Genomic DNA, 26278 nt, shown 5'->3' on the forward strand with positions numbered 1-26278 from the left:
TGTTAGTTCTTAGCAAGTTACCACAATAGAGTAGAGTGGGTCAGCATGGTTACCTAACATGCTGCCCTGTGCCTTCTCATCCCCAGTATAAGGAAACATACTTTTAGTGTATTTTATCTTTTCTCTTAATGTGTCTTCCTGTGTAATTTTCAGTTATTTACTAAGAAATAATATGAAAATGCACAAAATAAAAGTTGGATCAAATCTAAATTAACCATCTTTATGCAGCCAAGAAGTGGAGTCTACATGAGACATTAATTTGTCTCCTGTCTTTAAAGAACTATACACTAACTGTGGCAAAGGACAAGGCACTGAAGACACTACTTTGACCAGATCTTTTCTCAGAAATAGTTCTAAACAGAACGTTCAAAGGAGCTTTCCCATTAAACTCCCGGCTTTTAAAAACAGAATTACAATCAGTTAAGCCATAGGGGCCCGTCACTCTGTGTCAGTGACAAATGAAGGGACACCACAGGGTTGGTAGTTGAAAGTCTAGTTTCAAATAGCAGCTTGATCATTCAACAGCTGTGCAGCATCAAGTTGTTTTCCTCTTTGGCTCTCATTTTCAAAGGCTGTGAAGTGTTGGTGGTACCACTGTCATCATAACATTACCGCTAGATGTTTCTGAAAGAGCCCCATCTAAGGACTCACTTATTTGTAGCATGTTAGTATCTGTTATGGGAGAACTTCCCTGTGTTTGTCTAACACTGCTAAGTCTCTGAACCATTGGCCTCCTTGCAATGCTCCACTTCTTTCTAGAATGTCCCCCAAACAGCTCATTTTCTAAGCCACAAGTTCCCAGACTCCATAACTCTCATTCTGTCAACTGCCTCTTGGGTTTTCATGGTTTCAATGGAAAATTGATGGTAGGAAATTCTCCAGGTTTCTGCTTATAATATATATTGCCATGTGCCCTAGTCATCCAGAGAAACTCTGAACCTATAAAAAACATTTCGATAGATATGAAATATTGGGATAATTTTCAGTTTTATTTTTTTCAAACATTCTTTTAGGTCAAGCCACTTTTATTTTCTTCACTGTGAGTGCAGGGCTATTTTCTACAATTAATTTTTTTCACATTAAATTAAGAGTAACATTTTACTTTGTTATTATTTACAATTACAATTATTATTATAATTTGACATATAAATCTTAGAGGATGCACAGCGGCCACAAAAACTTAAAACTCTAAAAAAAGCCAATATTGGGTATTTGGCAGAAATATAAATTCTAATGAAATGAACTATCTCTTCCCTTTGTTTAGCTTAGTGAATATTACAACCCAAACCGTGATTATACATTGACTACTACTGAAGGAAGTGTCTGAGAAATACTATATTTTCAATTACAATATGGCCAAGAAACTTACACACTTCAGTCTTGGAACCACCATGTCCCTGTCACTCAATAGCATATGTATACAAAGCACAAGTGGATTCAAATTTCAGTCTAGAATTGAGAAAGTGAAGGATTCATCTAAACCCATACACGCCGTGATTCTGCACAAACTGTAATATCAAAGTGTTTAATATATGTTAATTTCAAATATGTAAACATTGGGAATCAGTCCTGTTCGTATAGTAATGTTACTCTAAACAAAAACAATGACCAATGTTGTCTATCCAGTTATTGTTCCATATCTAGTTTTTTTCTATATTTTATAAATAAGAGTATAATGGATTCTTCTGAATTTGACTCTAAGGAAGAGTCATTCAAAATATTAGACTCCATGAAAACCATCTGGGCAAGCGTCAGCCTTTACATATGGCTCCATGATGTACTTTAAACTTCAGTGTATTAGGCTTTGCACTGACAAGTGGGGGTTGGGAAAATGGATTGTATGAATCTGTACAGTATAATCAAGATTTTTTTGCCTAGTGTACTTTTTTTCAATGTTTGAATAAAAGCAAATCCATAGTTGTGTCAGAGAAAAGCCTCCTGAGGTGTAGTTAAAAGCCATTGCTTTCTCATTCACATAGAAGAATATGGTTAGCATGACTTCACCAACCTGAGAGGTTAATGTTTGCCAGAGAACTCTATAATTATTTGGATACAAAAGCTGCATTCTGTGTCACATTGATGCTTGCTTATCTTTCCATGTTTTGCTATCTATACATACTGCTGAGCCAAATGTGTTATTTACATGATGATGTATACTGATCAAATATGATAATGACTTTGAAGATATCTTTTAATTTTATTTAGAATGTTTCATCAAATCATTACTTGTCTGCTTTCTTTTGAAATAGAGGAACTAAGACCAATGTTTGAGCCTTTGTGAAAGACAAATGATATTCTGTATAAAGTCCTGACACAAAATAAATGGCCAATCAATCATGGTTATACAGCATTATTTCCCAAAAATCAAAAGCCTGGAAGACCACACTTCCAAAACAGTCTTTCTATGAGTGATGGCCCAGAATAGAAATTAAGTAAGTGCTAAGACTTCTTCATGAAGTCACAGAGGTGGCTAAACATCCCTACCTCTGTGGCATTAGATTATCCATCTTTGCACTCTTAGCTGCTGGGTCTGTACCCACTAATTTGTGTGGTTCCCTGGTGTGCATGACCATAGGTGTCAATATTTCTCTTATTGTTGATGATCAGAAGATTGTGTTCTGTTTCATAGAATTCATAGAGTCAACTGTAGATTCCTGTTTTTCTGTATGACAAATTGTCCAACTAACCCCTTAACTGTGATCATATTTATTCAGAATATAAGAATTTGGGGCTGGAAGCAAGTAAAAGATAATTTATTTTAGAATGTTTGCCTTAAGAAGGTTCTGAGACAGTAGTCATTCTAAGTGAGTTATTGTGATAATATTATAGTAAAATAATTTACCTACTTAAATGTTTAGAATCCTATTTTTATATTATGTATGCTTTCTATATTAAAGTATTAAATAGAATTGTTTTAATAGCTATATTTTATTTCACTAAATGCTATTTGAAATATAAACAATGTCAATTCTATGCCTTGACAAAGACTAAAGAGAAAAACTAACAAAATTAACGGTCATACCTTAGGTTATCTTTAATGTTCTAGAGGAAAAGTAGTATTCAAAATACTTTTGCAAACTTAATTAGCAAAGAACATCTATTAAGTAGTGTCAAGATTCACGGTAGCAAGAAGTACACTACTCAGAGGAGAAAAAGTATTTCGGGGAGTTCCCTCAGGAGGATAGTGCAATCTACTACATTAGTTATCATGACGTATGAATAAGAGGGAATGCTCTTCAGTATAGGACCGGACTTTGGTGGTGCTGCTGAATCTGGTTTCTGCATCAAACCAGAGCATGTGCATGAGTATGTTAGGTGCACGTATGACATTCACACACCTCTAAACAACACTTTCAAATATGGAATCACATGTCTTGTTAAGACCCATATTTGGGACGAAAATCTTGGCAAGCCATTTTTCTAAGTGAGAAATGTTTTTCATATTATTGTCATGTAGTTCTTGAAAATAAAAGTGGGTATAAGCAATATAAAAATATTATTTTATTGTTAATTAAAGTTTCCAATATGAGTCTTTGAATAGGTGGACATCTTAACTTCCACTATTTTGGTGACAGAAAACATTCTTCAAATCTTACCTAGTCTTCTGTTCAAACAGAATGTCTACTGTTTGCAACCTGTTTAAACTGTGTGTATTTTAAAAGTGATGCCCTGTGCATATGGAACAGATTGAAAGGTAAGCAGGAAATTAATGTGTAAAGATGATGTTTAGAAGCTTGTGGTTTCTGTCAGGCAGGTGCTTCTGCTCTCAGTTACCAGCTACCTCCCACTTCTTGCTAAGGACTTATAAATTTCTCTACAATAATAAATTGTAATGAGCCTAGACAAGCAGACTTCATTTCCTCAGTCTATAAACATCTGATCTATGAGGCATACTGGGAATCAAGTCAGCTTTTCTGGAAGCGCTTGGAAACTTGCATTAGACAGGAGATAGAGAGGGAAGTGAAATAGAGTAAAATAGATTGTGTAAAATCTTTGTGTAGCTCTGAGCTGCACACGTATGCAGGGTTACCTCAGATCTACAAGAGCAAAGTCTTTATAACCTTCAGTCTGGCTCTTCCTATCTGTTTACCATCTCACCCCTTTGTGTCTGCCCAGCCTCCTAATGGTGTGTATCTTCTTCCTGGCTTCACCTTCTGTCCTTAGAGTACATGCCCCTCTCTTTAACTCTTTGAGTACGTTACTACACTTCTACTATTTTTTATGTCTATATATCTCTAATTAATCTTCCCAGTGTAGTGAAGAAAGAAGAAATCTGTACAGAACTGAACATGGTTCCAGCTTTATGTGGCCTCTGTTGCCACTGAGCATCTTCATAGTGACTAACTCCAGTTATCCCTCCCACTGCAGCTTCAGCAGGCAATGTCAAGGATAACTGAAGTGCTCATTCACTTCTGTAACTCACTCAAGATCTACAAACCTCTTACCATACAAAGCTTCCTTCCTTGATATTTTGAATATAGGTCAAAATGGAACTATAGGCATCAAATACAAAACACAAATGAACTTGATTCTCTGTCATGTGTTCTGCTGTTAGGAATGTCACAGGGTTGTTAACTTTTATTTTTAACTTTTCTTTATATTGGCTCTTTATATGTTTGTTTATGCATAATCATATTTCTCTAATATTACAAGATTACACTCCTACATCCTTAATTCCTATATGCGCCATAGTAAACTGAGTGAAATGTTAAAGATCTACTTCATAAAGTCACTATAAAATAATGAGTTAAAGTATACAAAGTACTTAAAGTCTAACACACAGTAAGAATCCAGATATTATCATCTAGTTAGAGAAGTAAGAAACCCAGAAAATAACATTCTTTTTATTGTCTGTCTGTCTATCAGTCTGGCCATCTATATTGCTCCATCTATTCACTTACCTATCCATCCATTCATCCATCCATCATCTATCTACCCATTCATCTATCTGTCCTTTTCACTCTCCTGTTCTAGGCAGCATCAAGCCCCTGAATTCTACCTCTGAAGTTTGTGTTTTGTCCACAGCTTAACCCTACTTCTTTACTGATGGTAAAGCTACAGCAATCATGCGTAGAGATTTCTTAACAAGTCTCCTAGTTCTTTCCCTGAGTTCAATCTTACATATTTTCGGGACATTCTCCTTACCTGGTTGCAAACTTTGGACCATGTCCTGGCAACTGGGTTCCTGGAACAGAGATTGCTTAGAGTTCAACAAAGCCCATCTGTTCATTAATTCACTGTCCATGGCTGGTTGTGCTCTGCAATGGTAACAATGGTAACGTGTGTCTGTGAAAGACAGTAGAACTAGCACCCCTGAAATGTTTTCATAGTCTATTTCTCTATAGAAGACAAGTGTTTGCTTAGTGCTATCCTCAACCGTAACATAAGCCTTTCTCTCATACTTAGAGCACATCACAAATTTATAGTGGTGGTTAGGAAAAGCCTAGTGCATAAACATCCTTTCCACAGCACCTCCTGTTCACCTCTGTATTCTTTAACTCCATCAGCATCTATTGCTAACCCTGAAACAGTCATACTGATTACTTTTCACTCCTCAAACTCTATTTTCTCACAGGACTCCAGGTAACAACCATTCCTCTTGATTCTTTCTAAAATGCTTTTACCTGTTTCTCTGCCTACTCTTGACTCAAACCTTGATAGAATCCTGTCCGGTCGCTCACTATGTTAAGCTGGCTGTTTGCAGTTTCCATACTTGGCTTCAACCACTCTTTGTATTCTTAAGTCATTTTATAACTGATTATGTGAATTCCAGGTCCTCAGGTAGACACTGTAACCTGTGGTCAGGTTAACTACTGTGTCTGTTACAAAACCTGCTTCATGATAGGTACATTGAATAAGATGGTTAGGGCAAAATGGATAAATAATTGCAACATTGCTCCAGAAATTTCTCCCAGATATCAGACAGCTTGTGATCCTGCTGGCCTCTGCTTATCTTCCCAGATCATAATGGATTTCTTGGATTTGGAGGGTCGGAAGTTCTTGAAGAAGGCCACATGTGGGAAATAAATGCATTTGGTTTAGTTTGTGTGTGTCACAGATGACTGGGTCAGGAGTGAACTGCTTTCTTCCTATATGACTTTTTCAAAAGAGAAAACAAAAGTATCAGAATTTTCAAAACAGGCTATAGTCAAATAGGACAACTAAGAGTTTGCTCCTAAATTAAATGATTTGCCTAAGGTAACCAACATGATAGCATTCTGAGCTAACTCTTTAGTCCTTAACATAACTAATTCCAGGAGAAGGATGCACTCTAATATGCAATCATACATTCCACGTCAGGAATCATTAAGTCGAGAGATGTATGCTAGCCTCAAGATGGAAGCAGTTAATTTCTTTTCCTTAGAGACCAATTAGAACTCGCTTGTTTTGAGGCTGTGGCACTGAATCTGTGTCTCCAGGGAGACTCTCTGAACTTTGCCTTAACAAGAATGTGGTCTCAAGCTCACGTCCCCTAAAATTCTTTAAGATTTTACTCAGGAAACTTTTGCCGTCAAAACTTTTGCTTAAAACATAAATGTGGAATGATCACCCACATTAACAACTGAATTTTGATTCCTTTTTTTTTTTTGAGCTACAGGATCATAAAAAAAGAAAAAATCTTTTGACTCAATAGCTATTTTTTATGATGGTTTTTTATGTGCTTTCTTAGAGAAAAGTTATAAAACTTGGTCCTTTCAGTTTCCATCAAAGGTATACAGTGTTCCCTTCTCTTTGTGCAAATCACAAAGGAACCATAACTGTATGTATTTCCACATCCGATGTAAAATTCATGTCTCACTTGTGACTTATGCAAGGAAAATAGGAAGCGCCATTAGACAGACCTACAATTTGTCTGTGAACAGCGATTTGCAGCTAGGGAGTAGTTTCCTTTGAAATCATTAAATCTTTACAACTAAGTCTTCCTTCTGTCTTGACAGATCCTACACATTACTTCATCATTGTAGAAAATGATCTTTAAGAAATGCCTTTAATGACTTCAGTGATGGCTAAAGTTCATCCAGCGTGCGCCTCACATTTCAAAGCTGCATTTGGAGACACTTTTCATCCTGTTACTCTGATGGAGCTCACACAATGTCCCATCAGAATTGCAATGTGGCTTCACATAATCTTCAGTTATTGATAGGTATTTCTGAGACAAATCTATACCAATATCATACAAGCTTAAAGACCTTTTCTTTTCTTTAATAGTTTCTTGTGCTTATTGTACATGAGAATTCAATGTTGGGCTCAATAAATATAATTTAAACACATCTTCAATAAGATTGAAATAACCATTCTTGGTGATTCTATCCAAATTGATATTTCTACTCACTCTTCCAACATAGCTTAAACCAGCTCTGTTTATAAGTAACAACTCCATTTTCAGGTCACTGTGATGGGGAAGTGTATATTGGATTACAACATGAAATTCATGAAAATATTACAGCGCCCTGAGATAAATTTTTGTTTCATTAATTTATTATTCACTTTACATCTTAATTGCAGCCCCCACCCTTCTCTCCTCCCTGTCCCACCCTTACAAATCCCTCCTCCCAATTACTCCCTCCCCTTCTCATCAGAGAAGGTGAAGTCCCTCTTGGGTCCTACCCTACCCTGGGATATCTAGTTCCAGAAAAACTAAGCACATAGTCTCCCACAGAGGTTCAATCAGGCAGTATAGTTAGGGGAAAGAGATCCAATGGCAAGTAACAGAGTCAGAAACATCCCCCAGTCCAGCTGTTAGGGGACTCCACCCACTAATGTATTCGAAGTGCCAACATCTTTTACATACACAGGTGCTAGCTCACGTACATGGATATCCAGAACTGGTCCCCTACCCCCTTGCAGGGGAAACTGTCTCTGTCTGTCAAGTCTCCCTCACATACCTCCTGTGGAGAAATTACTTCTTCCTCCACCTTAGGTTGGTCGTCTTATCCAAGTTAACTTTATATCCTATTTCTGTATTTGATTCATGCAGGTTTGTTGTTGTTTTTTTGTCATGGACTCATAAATACCTTGAGGATCTTCAACATCCCTTTCATTATTCATTTCAAATGCTGTCTGGACAAACAGCAAGGACCTTGTAAAGCTTTACTGCAAGACTGAGCACCTGGATAAGGGCACTGGCTCACTGCACTACACAGGTGGCTCTAAACCTCTAAGTCCAGAAGCCCTGCTGACTGTTGGATTCATCTCCGTTCTTTGTTAGCATCAAGATCCTTGTCCCTCTCACTGCCAAGTCTTCCCTCCTGTGTACCGCATTCTGGATTGCTTCCTGCCTCACCCCCATAACTTTAGAGTTCTTTTTGTCATGCATTCTCCCATTTATGAAAAATCCCCTTCCCAGATAGATTAAATAATCACACTCAAAGAAATGGGGATAATTTTGCGTCTTAATAAAATAGTTTGAAATGGCTCAGACAGTAGTCGGTGGATTAACTACTAAGAATCAAGGCATTCAGCCTCTGGCAATTTTAATTCTGCTTTCAACAGGTTAAGGCTGTGTGTCTTTTTGTATATAACCAGGAATATAGTTTACTTCGTGTATAATCTCACTTATTGTGCTACAACTTACAAACTAAGGAAGAAATGATACAAAGAAACGCTCACTAAGTAACTTGGACTTTTACTCTCAGGAAAATATAGAAATTCAGATTTTAAAATTACAGAAGGTAACTAATATGAAAATACTGTCTTTGCAAGTATTTGTGCGTGGATGAGGTCACCAGCCTAAAACGAAGAACTATATATGAAATGTTCAAAATCCTTTGTCCTCTAGTGTTAATTGAAACCAGTACATGAATAATGGTAAAATATGAATGATTTTTCTGCAGTTATTTTACATATTTCTTCCAAAGGCTCACTCCACTGTGCTGCCAGAGACGCCATCACACAATGGTTATAAAAAAATAGTAAAAAAATAAAAATAATAAAAAATTTATAGATATGAAAATAAGATGTATACTGAAGTTTATATTTGGAAAAAGATGGAAAATATATTTAGGATATATAAGTGAAAAATAGAGACAGAAAAGGCTGCCTTATATAAATTTTTATTTAATATTATATTCTTGATGTATATTTATTTATGTAGGAGGGAGCACATGCTCCCTGACATACATATACAGGTCATAGGAAAACAAATGTCAATTCTTCCCTTCCATCATGTGTCTCGTGGACTGAACCCAAATCATCAAGTCTTGGTGCTTTTTACTGTTGAGCCATCTCAGCAGCCAGATTTTAAAGGATCTATGAACTGAGAAAGGTGCGTGGGAACAAAGCAGTTCCAAAGGTTAGGGAAATACCAAAAGTGACTGTGTGGCCTTTTAGCATCCTTCATTCCATCTTCCAGAGCAGACAGCCAAGAACCTGAAATATGTGTTCACTATCTTTATATTTGTTTAAGGAAATTATTTTAGAACATATGCACAGAAATCTATTATGTTTTTTATTTATTTTTGATTTTTGAATATCTAGGTTTATTTTATAAGCCCTGAGGTCATTTGTGATTTGCTTGTATTTCTCAACCTTTTTGTGTTTTTAAATTTTTCCCATGGTATTCATGTAGTTAATACATAAGTACACACACACAGAAATACACACACACACACACACACACACATGCACATATGTTTTCTTTAATAGACCTTGAATTATGATCAAAATTATTTTTATCAAATTTAAAGAAATTTGGACTTCCATTGATAAACATGTTAGGGCCACAATTATCAAACTACATCTCAGCTGAAAACAACTGAAAACCTAAGCAAAGTGTAAATAATGATTGTTTTCATATAGCATATGACAGAACAGGAATGTGAACCCTCAGAGAAACAAACCCGATGCAATTGGTCATCCGGCATGTGAGGGAATCCTTATATTAGAGTTGTGACATGGTATTTGTGTTTCCTAGCCTGCTCAGGGACCTGGATTTCATTACTCGTGCCAATTCCCCTTACACACACACACACACACACACACACACACACACACACAGAGAGAGACAGAGACAGAGACAGAGAGACAGAGAGAGAGAGACAGAGAGAGAGAGAGAGAGACAGAGAGAGAGAGAGAGAGAGAGAGACAGAGAGAGAGAGAGAGAGAGAGAGAGAGAGAGAGAAATACTGCTATCATTCCTGTAAGAGAAAACATTTTGTTTGAGAGTACTTTCTAAAAGTCCTCTATATCCACCATATATAATTTAGAGCTGAATGTTATGGGACATTCATTTAGGATGCAAAGTGCTTTGTTATTAAAGGGACTGGGTGAGTGGCCTCATCTAGCTGGCCATACAAACTAGAGCTGGGCTGAGGAAGGAGATTGGAGACAAGAGGAAGTGTGTTTCTGGGTCAGACCATACTGAACAAGGAGGAGAGAAAGAAAATTGGGAAATACATAAGCTTCATTGAAAAAGTGTAGCATATAGACGGTAAGAGGTAAGTCAGTGAACCAGAGCTGACCATAGAATAGATTCCAGTGCATGAGCTTGCGTTCGAGAAGGTAGGCAGTCAACCATTGTCAGCCACCAGGGCATCCTTAGCATTGCTGGAATTATGAATCCCATCCCTATATCCCATGAAGGCAGTGCTATCGTTCAGTTGGATGATTGCCAAATGCTATAGGACAGTTTTAAAATTACCATAAAATATCTGTGAAAATATTGACCTAAACTTCACTTTTGAAATCATTTTCTAAATATGAGCAGGTTCAGAACTCAGGAAAAAAAAAAACATAGCCCAGAGAAAACATACTTCTGAGATCCTGTCTTAGAAACCACGATATGATAACAGCCACACAGGGAGAAGGATTGATAACAGGCAAATTTCATTTAATAATTTCTTTTGCAGAATTTCTTACAATGAGAAGTGTACTCACAAGAGTCCTCGTCCCCAAGTTCATTATCTCTTCAGTAATTATTATTGTATTTAACTATATGTATACATATATATGTATATATATATTACACACACATGTACACGTAACCTGAGTATATTTAGAAACAAAATTTAAACTTTTATTTTTTTAAACAATGGTCTAAAAGTAAACAATATTAAAAATTAATTTTAAATAATGTGTATGTACAATTTAGTGGTGTTTTCAGATAAAAAAGAAAAAGCTGAAACAAATTAGTTTATAAAAAAACTACATAAAAACTTCATACTTTTCCCAAGAAACAATTGCTATTTAAATATTTTATACAGTATATTTTGATCATATTATTTTCTCGTGCCCAACTCCTCCAGATCCCTCTACCTTCTTACACACCTTCATCTGTCTCTCTTCTGTCTCTTTCTCAGTCTCTGTCTCTGTTTCTGTCCCTGTCTCTAAAAAATGTCAAAGAAACAAATCAAAAATTGCAGTGAGACAAAATATAAAAAAGAAAAAACAGATTTCTTTTAGTGTTAGCCAACAACTTCTGGGCATGGGGCCTGTACTGGAGTGTGGGCACTGCATTGGAGAAAACTGGTAGTCTTTTGCCAGTGGAAATTAATATAGCTTCTTTGTTAGAAATACACCTTTGTGTCCACTTCTTTTTTAATGCTGGGATTTTTGTCTGGTTTCAACCTATACAAGTCTTGTATTTAACTAAATTAATCTCATACAATCCTGACAAGGAGACAGGGGAAAGGTATCATACATTACTGATAGAGATAGCTACTGCCACTGTATTTGGGAAAGCAGTATGCTAGTACTTATTAAAATAAAAAATGGGCATGCCCTTTGATCCATTAATCCAGCTTTGGTGAAAATCTCCTGCAAACCATGACAGCAACAGAGCAATGAAACAGGACCTCTATATGAGAAAAAAGCATCAAATGAAAGCAATGCTCTCCTGAACCCCAAGTTATGAGGGGCAGTGGACCCATATTTTCATATAATGGAGTTATATGCAGCTATGAATGAGAAAAGGAAAGCTAATATTTATTGAATGAGACCTTTGTTATTAAATAGAAAATATAAATGCTTGATATTAAAAACAAACAAACAAAAAACCTAAATGGCTCATTGTAGGTAGAAACATGTTACAAGGATCCGGTGGACAATGCTACAGAAAACAGATTTGCTACAGGTGAGGGCAGACAAGGTGTCCTATTGAATTCCCAAGTCTTTTGTTTGACTCTTGCTCTATAACTGTTAGCTATTTTATCAAAGTAATTTATTACCTAAAAATAAACCGTTTACATTTAGAAAATACTGGCGGGCTTCCGAAGAATTTCTTGCAGTCTGAAAGAGAAAGATGTGATTCTCTGATCATATAACAGCCACGTGGAAAGCAACTTGTATCTGCTGGCACGCGGCCCTAATTGTGATTACATTTTATTGTGCTCAGCCTATTAAGTGCTTAAATTACCAGATAACTGAATCCATGTTTCTAATAGTGGGAGGTATATTAACAGAGCCTTTGTTCCCCATTGTAGCCCTGTTCCAACAATCACTTGGATGAAGGTTAACGGTTACATTCCCAGTAAGTCCAGACTGAGGAAATCCCAGGCAGTGCTGGAGATCCCCAACCTGCAGCTGGAAGATGCCGGGATATACGAATGCACAGCTGAAAACTCCCGTGGGAAAAACTCTTTTCGTGGACAGCTACAAATATACAGTAAGTGTCTCAGAAGAGTACAAAGCTTTTGTAAGACAAAAAGACAAGGGTAAGACAGAAAATGTAAATTGAACCAAACATTTTTCATTTAGCACTGTGAAATAAATCCAAGTAATAATTTGTAAACTTTTTTTGGTATAGGAAATATCATGAAAAATGAGCTTACACATAAAAATATTTTAAAGAAAAATAAACAAGGAATTTTTAGCCTCTTTGTAGATGATTGGGAGTTTATAACCATAAAAATGAAACATTTGAATCAAACTAACAGCTGATAAACTCAAATTTCATTTTATAAGTGGCATAAACTTATTTTAGCTCTTGGTTCAACTCAGGGGTCAAAAATTTTATGCCCATGCACAGAATCCTGCCTAGCTGCTGATTTAGGTAAATAGCCGTTTGTTTCTAAATGCTCCGTTCCAGCTTTTGCTTGGCTCTGGAAGAATTAAACGGAGACAGGGACCCGCTGAGTTGCAAAGACTAAAATATTTGCTATCAAGCAGTTCACAGAAGTTTGCTGAGCTCTGCCCTGAGCTAATACGTCTGTATGACAAATCGCTCCTGCAGCTTGTGGGTGTTTGTTTTCCAAACACGCCGGTCAGCCAGCCAGGTGATGTGTAAGTAGGGTGAAGGAGTCCGGACATTCTTCCAGTCTCACATTGGTCCCCCAGTGTCACACACATCTGCTTTTCACATTTCCCTACACAGGGAGGGAAGGGATAATGTGCTCACATCCCAGTTGAAAACACTAAACAGAGAAAGAGCACAGAGAAGGAAAGGCAGCTAGGAGAGGGAACAGACTTGGAATATGCACATGGCTGATTCATCCATGATATCTAACTCTCATTACATCTCAAGACTGCCTTTCGTGCAAACCTAATGTCCTGTAAGGGGTCTGTGAAAGAATTTTCTGAAATGCTGTGAATTAAAATCAACCTTTCTATAACCGCAGTAACTCCTTCTGAAATTCGTCTATTTGGCAGATTATACCATGAGCACTTCTTTCCTTCCCTCCTTCCCTTCTCTCCTTCTCTCTCTCCTTTCTCCCTTCCTCCCTCTGTCCCTCCATCCCTCCATCTCTCTTTCTCCATGCATCCCTCCCTCTCTCCCTTCATTTTTTCTTTCCTTTTTCCGTTCTTCCTTTTTTCTTCCTTTATTCATCCACATGCTATCAATAAAGCATTGACTTGGAAAAAATGAACCTCAAATTGAAGCTGAAAATGTACAAAGGGTCATGAGGGTTCAAGGCACGTTCTGTCCTGAAAACTCTGGCTAGACGTTAAAAACCATCAGAACCTTGAACGGTTGAATGCACAAAGGCATCCGGGAAGAAAGCTAACCCTCCACAACACTGAGAGGTCTGTAGGATGCACACAGGCATGGGTCAGAAGCTTGCAGGCTGCAGATACATCTATTAACATTAGTATGTGATCTACAGTCTAACAAGTTTCTAATTTTACATGAAACCCAGTGCTTGGAACTCTTCATAATTTTTTAAAGCAGATAATCCTGACAGTCTGCTGACAAAGAAAAAATAATGTTTTGTCATATCCCACTGAAATACATTTTTATCCTCACAGTGACAGAATGGAGTATTAACCATCTTTAGAGAAAAAAAAACTAGTAAAAAAGACAAGAATTTAAAAAGTGTTTTATGATTTAAATGTACAAAAGGTACTAAAGAATATTTAGTACTATTGCAAATCATGGCCCACATATCTCTGTTCTAAAGAATGGTATATTCCTAAAGAGAATGACTCAGAGTGGGGAGCCTGAGGTTCCTAGTTGACCTAACTTATTTGCTGTCTCTTCTTGATTCAGCTGCTTGGTTCTCAGGCAGTAATTATTGCTGTAGACAGTGCCAAAATAAATTATTTTAACTTGATATTGATTCATCACTTTAAACTTAAAAAATATAGATCGTAATCAAGGCAGAAAAACCAGGCCAGTTTTCACTGTTTGCCACGTATAGTTGACAGAACAGGTAGACAACTTGAAAGAATGTGACCTCTCGCTCCAGCCCATAATGAGAATGCCTTCCTGTCAGATTTCATCATGGTGCCATACATTTAGATTTGTTCTAAGCCACCACAGTTTCTGTCTGTTTCCTCTTGGGAAAATTCTAAACAATTTCTTGTTTCACTCCCAAAAACATCTTGGTTCACACAACTTCTATAATTTAAAACTTCTGAGATCATAGGTAGGGTCTATATGAACCTACCTATAGGTTCTTGGTGAACATTTATATTTGACTAATAGCAGGTACGCATATTAGTAAGCCTTCTACTACTAAGACAAAATACTGAGATCCTCAATCATCGTGAAAAGAAGAACAGTTAGTGCTGGCTCATGCTTTCATTGACATAAGTCCAGGGTGGCTCATCCTTGTCACATGCTGTGAGTCTGCACATCATGGAGAATATATTCACTTCACGTCAGCTGGGAAGCAGAGAGCAAATAAGGGGGAGAGAAGAGGCTTGAGTCCCATTTGGATACACTCCTAATGCACTGCCTAACTTCAAATAGACCTCAACTATTGAAGGTTCCAGGCCTCCCCATCAATGCAACAGTCTGGAAACCAACTTTTCATATGTAGGTCTTTGGGGAAGCTCTCCATGGTAACCTCATGCGTGTCATGATCTTGGCTATTGTCCTGTATCTCTAGTTTTATTCGGGCTCCATTTTGAGTAGTAGGGGTCATACAGAAGCTCTGTACTTCAGGTCTGCCTGTGAGATAGTAAAGCTGCATTCTGAGGTTGCCCATTTTGACAAGAAATGAGACCTAGCATTGGTGGCAGGCAGTTAGTTTTTTATAACAGCATTGGTATTAAAATATAATATGATATAACATGAAGAGGCCCATGTTGTTAAATAAAAGGTAAAAGAAAAGTAAGTTTGCTTGTGTGGTGTAAATAAGTTAAAAACTATAGAATTCAAGAAGAAAATACAAAAATGAAAGTATTACATTTGGGGAATGGTTTGAAGTTCAGAAAAAAAGTATATAGTTGTTCAGGTGAATGTCCTGTGGCATCATGTATGGTAGATTTATGGGCTAATTTCTTTGACACCTCTAGCTTCTGATTATTTACCCAAAAGCCTAATTTTAAACTGTCACAGAAAAATTGCTGCACCCTACATTAAATTGAATTTTGCTTGTTAGCAGTCTCAATTAAAATGAAAGGAACAGATTAAACAAGAAGGAAACTCGTGAGGAACAAAAAAAAAAGGAAGAAGAAAAGGAGAGAGAGGGGGGGTAACTGAAGGGACGATAGAAGAGAGAAAGGAGGCAGAAGAAAGACAGTGAAGCAGTGGCCGTAACTTAAGCAGTTCTAAGGGGAGCTTAGGAAGTGAGGCATTCTGTGTACAGAGAACATAGTATATAGAATATGTAGCATGTGCCCCCACAGCCAGTGATTTGGGGTTGGTAATCACTACATTGTATCTACACTTTAGTAGGATAGAATTTAATGTACATGTATGTGTAACCAGGATGCTTAGGATAAACATATGTTGTACTGCTTCAAGCAGCCCGGAAAGGACATAGCTGCAGTGCTGGTGTAGATAATAAATAGTAGATATATGGTCATTAAATCCCTGAGCAGCAACTTCATTGATTTTAATATGTTTTAATATCTATAGTTTAATTATATGCATTTTCAAGGCAACCTTTCTGAGGTTATTTTCAATATTATTTTCTGGAACTAAGCATGCTGTTCAAGAAGCAGTTGATAATTTTTATTATAAATATATCTTATTATAATGCTTATTGCTTTTATACAAATATCACTCTGCAGGATTCAGCATGAAACAAGTGAATCAGGAGACTGAGCAATGACTGCTGACAGGTAGTCACTGAGAGCTTATGTTTGAGGCTGCACATTGCCAGGCTTCACACAAGAGCTTATGTTCTAGGCTGTACATTCCCAGGATTTGACACAAGAGCTAATGTTCTAGGTTATACATTCCCAGGGCTTCACATGAGAGCTTATGTTCTAGGCTGTGCATTGCCAGGATTTGACAGAAGAGCTTATGTTGTAGGTTACACTTTGCCAGGATTTGACCTAAGAGCTTATGCTCTAGGTTACACTTTGCCAGGGCTTCACAGGAGAGCTTATGTTCTAGACTGTACATTGCCATGGTGTCACACACTAGCCTGAGTGGCACTCAGTAACAAGGATATCATATCTACAGAGATTAGGAAGTCATTACTACGAATTGAGTTGGAAGCACGTGCTGTGCTTAGGTTGAAGGATGGACAGAATGTAGGCTGTGAGAAAATAGCCATGAGGATAAAAACAAAGGAGAAGAGGTTTTAAGGTCTTGAGAGTACAAGAAAACACATACTCTTATGAACGGGGAGGGGAGCTGTGGTGGGCCTGAAGGCACCAGCAGGGAAAGTGGGGTAAGGGACAGAAGGCGTTCTATCAAACCTGAAGCTTACACAAACCTTTCTCTTCCCGTCATTTCCACTGCATTATATTTACACAGCATGCACACTGTACGAGATGTTATAAAGAATTGTGGGAAGTGAGCAGCAGACTCTGAGCCTTTAGCTTTGGTTAAATAAATAAATGAACAGTCAAACAAAGCTTATTTTGACAGATGGACAGTATTAGATTTAACCTCTACCCTCACAAAAAATAATAAACTGAGTTTTAAAAATTCCAAGCAACCAACCAAACAAACAAACAAAAGAGAACAGAATCCAATATGGAATGGATGACTAAAGTTCATCTCTTATTTCCGTCCTTGCTCACTATAGTACAAGGATCTTCCTATGGACTGTCTTATCCAGCTTCACAGGATACTAACATATTAAAGCGCTTGCAATTATTTTTCTTCTTCAAAATTGTGAGGGTTTTTATGTCTGAATTTTCAAGAGTGTTTACCACAGTAAAACTACACACAGATTCACCTTTGAAAAGTATACAAGCTTACAGATTTCTAGTTCTGAAAATCACCCAGGATGCCATAACTGTTTCTGTGGGGAAACTTTTTCTTGTCTTGAATCTATTATTCTGAAAATAGTGCCATATATGTGTTCACATTTGATCAAAAGTGAAGTTATGTGTGGGTGATAGATTGAGGCAGAGAATCAATCACTATTTATTATGTTCAATCACCATAGCAGCCTACTGAAATAGGAATTATCATCTACAGCTTACAAATGAGGCTCATTAAAGTAAAGGAATTCATTTCCAGTTATAGATTACAGCAAGGGCACCACAAAGCGGGGCTTGAACCTATGTTCACCCCCCAACTATATAATCCAGCACTGTACATTAGCTTTCTCTAGCTCACAGCTGAGAGCCATAACACTAAAATTGATCTATGTCAGTAAAATGTGTTGAGTCCTCAATACTTAAGATACAGGAACAGAGAAGCAGCCAATAACACTTAGCATATGTCAGGAGAGACTTACAGAGTTCCCAACAATGAGAGGTAATAAGCATGGCTTGCTCTATGCACATCTGCTTCCCGCATCACAAAATGGAACCCAGAGATGGTTCTGAAGCCCAAATGTATCACATAAGAAGCAGCCAGGATACAGTGCATCTGGCGAGGTTCTAACAGTTTTCTGCTTCAAAGACCATATGTCTCCTCAGTTTTCTAAGCCCTAAAAGACGTGGTCCAACATACGCCAGATGAAAGTTACAAAGTTTATTAAAAATTCAACCAAACCTGGGATTTTTTTCTCATTTAAATTGTGTATGCAGTTATGTTTATATGTATGTGTGTGAATGTTTATGTGTGTGCATGTGTGTGTGTGTGTGTGTGTTTGTATGTATTTGTGTATATATGTTTGCAGTGTATGTATGTGGGTGTATGTCTATGCATGTGTGGTGTGTGTATATGTATGTATGTGTTGTATGTTTTATATGTGCAAGCATGTGTGTGTGTGCATGTCTGTGTGTATGTACATGTTCAAATGCACAATATAACACATGTGGATGTCAGAGGACAATTTGCAGAAGGTAGCTCTTCTACCATGTGATCACAGGGGCCGAACTCAAGTGTGGGATGAGCATCTGTCCCTCTTAAGCCATGTCACTGGCCCAGATTTTCATTTTATAGGTAAGTGAACAATTTCCCACCATGCAGACCAAGTTGTGATGTGTTCTGACTCTGTGTTACTATTTAGGAGTTAAAGCCACTCCCTTCCCTTAGTTAACTGCAATCTGCTGCCAAAGAAAAACTTAAAAGGAACCGTATGTCTCTGACATCATATTACCTGGACTCTCCCAGGATGCTGTACTAAAAAAAAAAATACTTTGAGGCTACAATTTATTGTATGTTTCTAAAACTATCTTCTGTTCCATTTCACTGCATCTCTTATCACTTTGTGCATGTAATTAGTGCACAGCTAGCAGTTTAGGAAATAGATGCAATGTTAAAACGAAGGCTAACAACCGAAAAGTGCCGTGAGAGCAGAGACGACCTTGTATTGGATATAACTCCTTGCACAGCATACATTGTCACAAAAGGAATTCTTAAATACCTTGATGTTCAGGCGTTAAGTAAGATTTACTTTTGAAATACGGAGTTTATCTTCATTTTTAACATCATCCATGACCCACATTTTCTTTGTGTTTCTGCCTGTGTTTATACATATGTGCATATTTGTGTGGCACTTAAAAATCCTTTCTTTTAAGTCAGTTGCCAAGCAACTTGTGCCTACTGACTGAGAAGAGCATGTGAGGACACAGGCAGTCACACCCAAGGTGCAGAGTTGCTTCTGTTACTAGGTAATACAGATGTTGCTGTCTAATGCTGGGCACGCTGCTCTGCTCAGCACTAGGAGTTATGGGATGAAATGCCTCTGCTTTGACTGCTTCAAACAAACTATATGAATACACAAGTATTTTCTTTAAAATAGTCTTATTTACAAGTAAGTCAGTGAAGAAAAGACATTTAACTTTTATTTTGTGCAATATATATATATATATATATATATATATATATATATCCATCCTATAATGTTTAATGATAAATTTTGAAACTTTCTTCACAAATTATATTGAAGGAACTTAATTAAATTCTAAAAAATAACGCTAAGTAAAATCCAAACTCAAAAATTAGTTTTTCAAAATCATTCTCATGTACACATACATAGACATGTACAGTTACACAGACATGTACACACACATCAGAGCAACAGTTAAGAGGACCTGTTATGTGCCACCTAACACAAGGATTATTCTTTCAAATGACTGACTCCCTACCATGTAAGCTATGGGGAGGAGCAAGCCACTTGCTTTAAAGTATTTGTGTGTGTGTGTGTGTGTGTGTGTGTGTGTGGTGTTTAAATTATAATTTATGTTTACAGAAATACCTTCAGTAAGCAAAATACTCATCCTGTCCTATTTCTATTTGTTGTTTGGGAAATAGTTTTGTGTGTAGTGAGTGTGAGCTTGTCCTGGTCTAAAGAGCTAGTTCTAGGACAGCCAAGGCTACACTAAAAAACACTATCTGAAAAAAAGAAGAAAGAAAAAAGGAGAAGAAAAAATAATAATGTGCTCCCCTGTGTAATAATGACATTGCTGTATAATAATGACTTGTCCCCAGTGTAACAATGACATCCTCTGGTGTGTAATAATGGCATCCTTCCCCATGTAAGAATGATGTGCCTCCTGTATAACGATGTGCTCCCCTGTGTAGTAATGACATACGACCTGTATAATAGTGATGTACTCCCCTGTGTATAATGACATGCTCTTCTGTGTAGTAACGACATGCTCTCCTGTGTAATAAGGACATGCCCCCCACACGTAATAGTGATGTACTCCTCTGTGTAATAATGGTGTTCCCCCACAAATAATGACATTTTTTTCCTGTGTAATAATGACATGCTCTCCTGTGTGATAATGGTATACCCTACTGTGTAATAGTGATTACTCTCCTGTGTAGTGATGTGCTCCCCTGTGTAGTGAAGTGCTCCCCGTATAGTGATGTGCTCCCCTGTGTAGTGATGTGCTCCCCGTATAGTGATGTGTGCCCCTGTGGTTACATGAACATTACACATAAGAACTAAATCTGTAGTAATACAGTGGATTTTTCTTGGTGAAGGGTAAACGTGGTAAATGTGGAAGTGTTGAGCTCACTTTTCTTTCTTTTTTACATGCTCACAGCGTACCCACACTGGGTACAGAAACTGAATGATACCCAGCTGGACAGCGGGAGTCCTCTGCAGTGGGAATGCAAGGCTACTGGAAAACCCAGACCCACATACCGCTGGCTGAAGAATGGAGCACCCCTCATGCCACAGGTGTGTGGGGAACTCAAAACTTCTGCCTAGCAATTAAAGTAATGTGTTCATTGGGGTTTGTAGAGGGAATTTATTATATACTGTGTGGAACCATCACCTGTCTATAAAAAACTGATGGCCTATTAGCTGAGGTAGGATTAGAAGGTAGGAAATCTGGCAGAGAGAAAGGGGAATTTTGGGAAAGAGTCAAGAGGGAGATACACCCCGGACTCTGAGAAGTCAGCCATATGAAACTAGGAGATGTAACTACTCATGTGCCAGACATAGAATAGAATAAAGAGATTGTATAAGTTATGAGCTAGTCAGGGAACAAGCCCAAGCTTATGGCCTAAACATTTTTTCATAAATAATTAAACCTCAGATTCGTTATTCTGGGAACAAAGAGGCTGGGTAGAAAAACTCATGTCTACAATGGTTATTATTTCTGAGATAAAATACCATGACCAAAAGTAAGCATTTAACAGTTCATCATCAAAAGCAGTGAGGGCAGGAACTCACGCAGGGCAGGAACCTAGAGGCAGAATCTGATGCAGAGCCCATGAAGGGTATGCTGCTTACTGGCTTGCTCCTCTTAGCTTCCTCAGCCTGCTTTCTAATAGAAACCAAGACCATCAGACCAGGGGTGGCACCACCCACAATGGACTGGGCTCTTGCCCATCAATCCCTGATTAAGAAAATGTCTAACAGGCTTGCCTACAATTGTGGAAGCACTTCTCGGATGAGGTTCCCTCCTTCCTGATGACTCAGCATGTGTAAAGTTAGCATAAAACCAGCCAGCATACATAACATGCACCATGTAGTGATCCTCTTTTGCCTTTTCATATGTGTATGTATAAATACATGTGCAATATGTAAAAATCATTTATTATTTTAATTATGAAATTACCCCTTAGATTAATTGTATTACACAAAAGTTATTAAAAGCCTATAAATTCACAGACAAATATCATCAATCATGATAGACTTGCTGCCATTTCTAGCTGACTTTTAGGTATCATTTAGCTCATAGCTCCACTGTGTACATGACAAAACTGATCTGGAGGACAAGATTACTTGGATTTGTGTTTCTATATGAAAAAAAAACTAGCATAAAATTGTAATATCCTGTGTCCTCGTGTCCTGGGAAGAGTCTTTTCATGATGTTTAAACTTAACAAATGTCTTTTCAATAAATCAATTGCATATTTTTAAAAGCTTTCCCTGTATGACAGATTTACATTGATTACTTTTTAATTGTATCATAAGAAAGTTAATTTCGATAGCTCTTTTCCTTCGTTATGGCCTTCACAGGAAGGTGATCAGAGGAGAAATAAATCACTGTTTATGACAAGACAAGAAGGACTCCGTAGACAGTTTTAACTGAGGGTAAAGTCCTGTCCAGGCAGGCAGGATGCTACCATGCTGTCTCTTGTACCATTTACCTCCCAGGGTCTCAGTTTCTTCCTTTTTAAAGTCACGCCTTTCCCTCAGTTTCAAGTTCTGACATTGTCTTGTTCTGATTCCAGTTAAACCTAGAGAAAATGCAGTTACACCAAAAGACAGATACACATACAAAGCCCTGAAAGCAAACTTAGATTTCAGTTCACAAATTTTTCCTCTGACCTTCTTAGGGAAGAGAACACTGATGGTCACATATTTTATTCCAAACATCCAGGTCACACAAATCCCTCTGCCAGATATTGTCTTTGCTGAGTGAATGGGTTTGTTTTGAAAATGGTGTCAAACTACCTGTTACCTATATTAATAATGGAATCCCAGGTCTTGAAGGTGTTAAAACTTAAGGAGGCTTTTAATGTTAACCCTAAGATATCTCTGTTCTTAAATGTTGAATAGTAAAATTTGTTTTTGAGATGTATTTTTCTCATGATATACATGTTTGATCCATCTTTTGTAAAAAACTTCCACATAATACTAAAGTGTGTATATCCCAGCTGACAATCGTGTATATAACCTAAGTACACGATAGTTGTTGTTGCTGTTGGTGATCTGTGTTAGTTTGTTGAGTAGTAACAGAAGAGTCACACTTCTGGACAGATGGACACAGGGGCCATTGCCATGAGCTGGGCTATAACTTACCTCTGCTATACTCCACACTCTGTCCTTTCCAGAATGGGCCTACTTTCTATTTCTGCTTCATAAAAGGAATGCCTATTAACCCCATCTGTGTTGATTCTTCTCCTGAATTCAACTAATCTACCAAACAAAGCTGTCTCAAGACAAGAAACAACATTATTGAGCAATAAATCATAATTGATTTCCAAAAGGCAATTGGAAATCATAATTGATCTCTAAAAGGCAAAATATGTATTAAATAATTAACTTACAGAATGATGTTAACTATGTTAACTAGAGACCCTTTTTGAGTTATCACTGAGATTTAAGTGGATGGTTCGCTTGAGATGTTTGCCTTCTAGGTCTCATTTCTTTTTATGCCATTACAGAGCAGAGTGGACACAGTTAATGGAGTATTGGCGATCCATAGTGTGAATCAATCAGATGCTGGGATGTATCAGTGTTTGGCTGAGAATAAATATGGAGCAATTTATGCCAGTGCCGAGCTGAAGATTCTAGGTATGCAGTTTTTCGATAAATAAAGAAGAAAGAAGTTTGCCTTTCTTCTCCTCCCTTTATTCCAACTATACTGAAGTTTTATGATGTGATTCTAAAATCCATATTCTGGCTTGAAAAGAAGCACTGTATCATGGTGATATTCCTTCTGCAATTTCTCCCATTGTGTTTATGTGCATGACTTTAGTCTTTATCATAAAGGGCTGATATGATGTCTTTGCTATGGCAGAGAATAAAATCATGAAGGAGAATATGTTAATTTTCACAGGAGAAAGCCCAGAGGGTGTGAATGAGGCTGTTCTCAGTTCCATTCTTTTGCTGTGTTTAAACACCTTAACACAGCAGCTTAAGGGTGCAAAGTTTATTTGTCTGACACTTCCAGGTCACAGTTCATCGGGGAAGGAACTCAAGCAAGAACTTGAAGCAGAAACTATGGAACTATGACGCTTCATACTAGCTCAAAGAGGCTATGCTTAGTTAGCTTTCTTACACAGCACAGAGGCATCAGCCTAGGACTGGTGCCACCACAGTGAGCCGGGCCGTCTTATATCACCTAATAATCACAACAATCCCACATGCGCATGCACACTCCAATCGTTTCTGAGCAATTTCTCACCCAAGGTTTTCCTCATTGGGAATGCTGGGCTGATTCAATTTGACAAAGCTAAAAAGGACAGGGATCCTTTATTTGGTCAGCTTGTCCTGTTCCCATAGAAATGTTAATGTTCTCCTAAATAGTTCTAATTACTATTATGTAATTGATACTTCAAAAAAGAAGCACCAAGGTGAATAGCCCCCTCTCGGAGGCATCTGCATTGGAGAGAAAAGCCTGTTTGGGGGGCCAGAGGACAAGCATAAAAAGCTCCACTTTTGCTAAGATTGGACCTGGGACAGGACCTTAAGACCACTGCTGAATACTTCAGAAAGGATTTCACCCAGGTGTCCCAGAGTAATACTGAGGTTACTGGGAATACCTGCACTGTAATACTTAGATGGGTCCCTAAGCGTTCTTCAGGGATGGCTGCAGTACAAAAAAATACTAAAGTGATCTTAACACGATCTTCACAGTATGTTTCAGAGCCTTCTTAAACATAACATTTACAGAAAAATACATGGTCTCTGGGACATGGAAAGGTACCATTTACATATAAACTAAATGTGATACATCATACGTACTCAGTTATGAATATTTACAACTGAAATTGCTCAATATTACAAAAAAATCACAGCAAATAGATACAGGATTCCTTCACAATTTCTTTATCTTAACAAATCAAATGTTAAAGTAGTTTCTTGTCAACATGTGTTTCAGTGTCCAGAATTGAAAGGTTGATTCAGCCTCAGTCACCTCAGAGCTTTCCCAGAAACAGTCTCAAACCCTTCTACTCAATAGACATACTTTCATACCTGTTATGTGTCAATCCCAAGGGCAGCTGAAGCTGTTGCCTGTGATCTTCCCATGCCTTCCTCTGCTTGACTTCAAGATTTTGACAGGCTTCAATTGTAATGTATGTCTCACTTTACTGCTGCCCTGTCCTGCATCATATAGCTTTAACGTGAGCATAAATTACTGCTGAGAGATATGCAAAGGTCCAGCTGGCGTAAACAGTTGCTCACTCAGATACTTGCTTATTTCAGAGAAAAGATCTTAATACAAATGTGGTAAATCCTAATGGATGATGATATTTAGATGAGTAATTGAGACAAATGAAATACATTTTTAGCTATAATTCATAAACTTCCATTTCTTTAAAGAATTTTTTCTATGAAAACTGCAGTCACCTCTGTATAATTCTAAAGTAACGTCAGAAGGGCTCAATTAAATTGGGAAATGGAAGTAAAAAATTTTCTTGCCAAGAATTTAAGTCTATCACTGCACAGAAACCCGAAGTTGACTCTCTTGGCTGACTTCCTAACTAATGTCTAAGTGACTGTCAGTCTTCCACAGTTGACCTTGGTAAGCATGAATGAGTGTCACTTACAGAAGAAGTCCTCATTTGTAAGATCCAAGTTATTTGAAACCATATACTCATAGTGAACAGATAATCACTGAAATCTCTCCTAATTAATAAATTTCGTGCTAGTGACATATTCCTTTTGTGAGATTTTTAAGAGAAATGTGTGCCAGAGAAAGGAATTGAACACACAGATGAATGAACTTTAATTCTCAGCATTGCCTCTGACGGAAGTTGCTTCTCTTTGCCACAGCCTCACCACCCTCCTTTGAACCGAATCAAGTGAAGAAATCAATCATTGTTACCAAAGACCGGGAAGTGCTCATAGAGTGCAAACCCCAGGGCTCTCCAAAGCCAGCCATCTCCTGGAGGAAGGGAGACAAGGCAGTGAGAGGGAACAAGAGGTGAGAACTTTATGTTGAATTTCAATCTCTTATCACCAAAATTAATTTATTTTTGGTAGTATATGCAGTTATGGACTTCTCCGAGATTCCTTCATGCATATGCAGCATGGTGTTGCATTCTTGCTCTCCTACTAACCTATACTCCTTGATCCCTCCTCTTGCTTGCCCTCTGCCTCCCGCAAATAGTTCCTCCCTCTACTGAGATCAAAAATACATGTTTTAAACGTCACGAATAACACACATGAAGTATATAAGTCTGGCAGAGATTATGAGATGATTTATAAACTAATTAAAATGTGATTTTTTTCTATATCTGATCCTAACAAAATCTATCCCATTTTAACAACTTCTTTGCCTCTCAGTAATAATTTCACTATATTTTAAATGAAACTCGCTGGTTTTTCTTTTCATTTTGGCTTTGCGTTTCGGTGGACCACATATTGTCTGTGATCATTTTACAGTCTGTGTTTTCATTTGATGCTGGT

At 37.6% G+C, this 26278-nt stretch overlaps 1 protein-coding gene across 2 annotated transcripts in view; it reads left to right on the forward strand.

Annotated features, from left to right (window-relative positions):
- The window catches only part of Cntn5 (contactin 5), a 1025091-nt gene that overhangs the window by 758081 nt on the left and 240732 nt on the right, over positions 1-26278 (forward strand). For both annotated transcript variants that reach the window (XM_028763352.1, XM_028763353.1), the window contains 4 exons: positions 12420-12601; positions 20731-20867; positions 23308-23437; positions 25643-25793. In XM_028763352.1, the coding sequence (XP_028619185.1) occupies positions 12420-12601; positions 20731-20867; positions 23308-23437; positions 25643-25793 (600 nt within the window). The remainder of the gene's footprint in view (positions 1-12419; positions 12602-20730; positions 20868-23307; positions 23438-25642; positions 25794-26278) is intronic.

Source organism: Grammomys surdaster, unplaced genomic scaffold, assembly GCF_004785775.1.
Source record: "Grammomys surdaster isolate TR1022 unplaced genomic scaffold, NIH_TR_1.0 138, whole genome shotgun sequence".
Lineage (NCBI taxonomy): Eukaryota > Metazoa > Chordata > Mammalia > Rodentia > Muridae > Grammomys > Grammomys surdaster.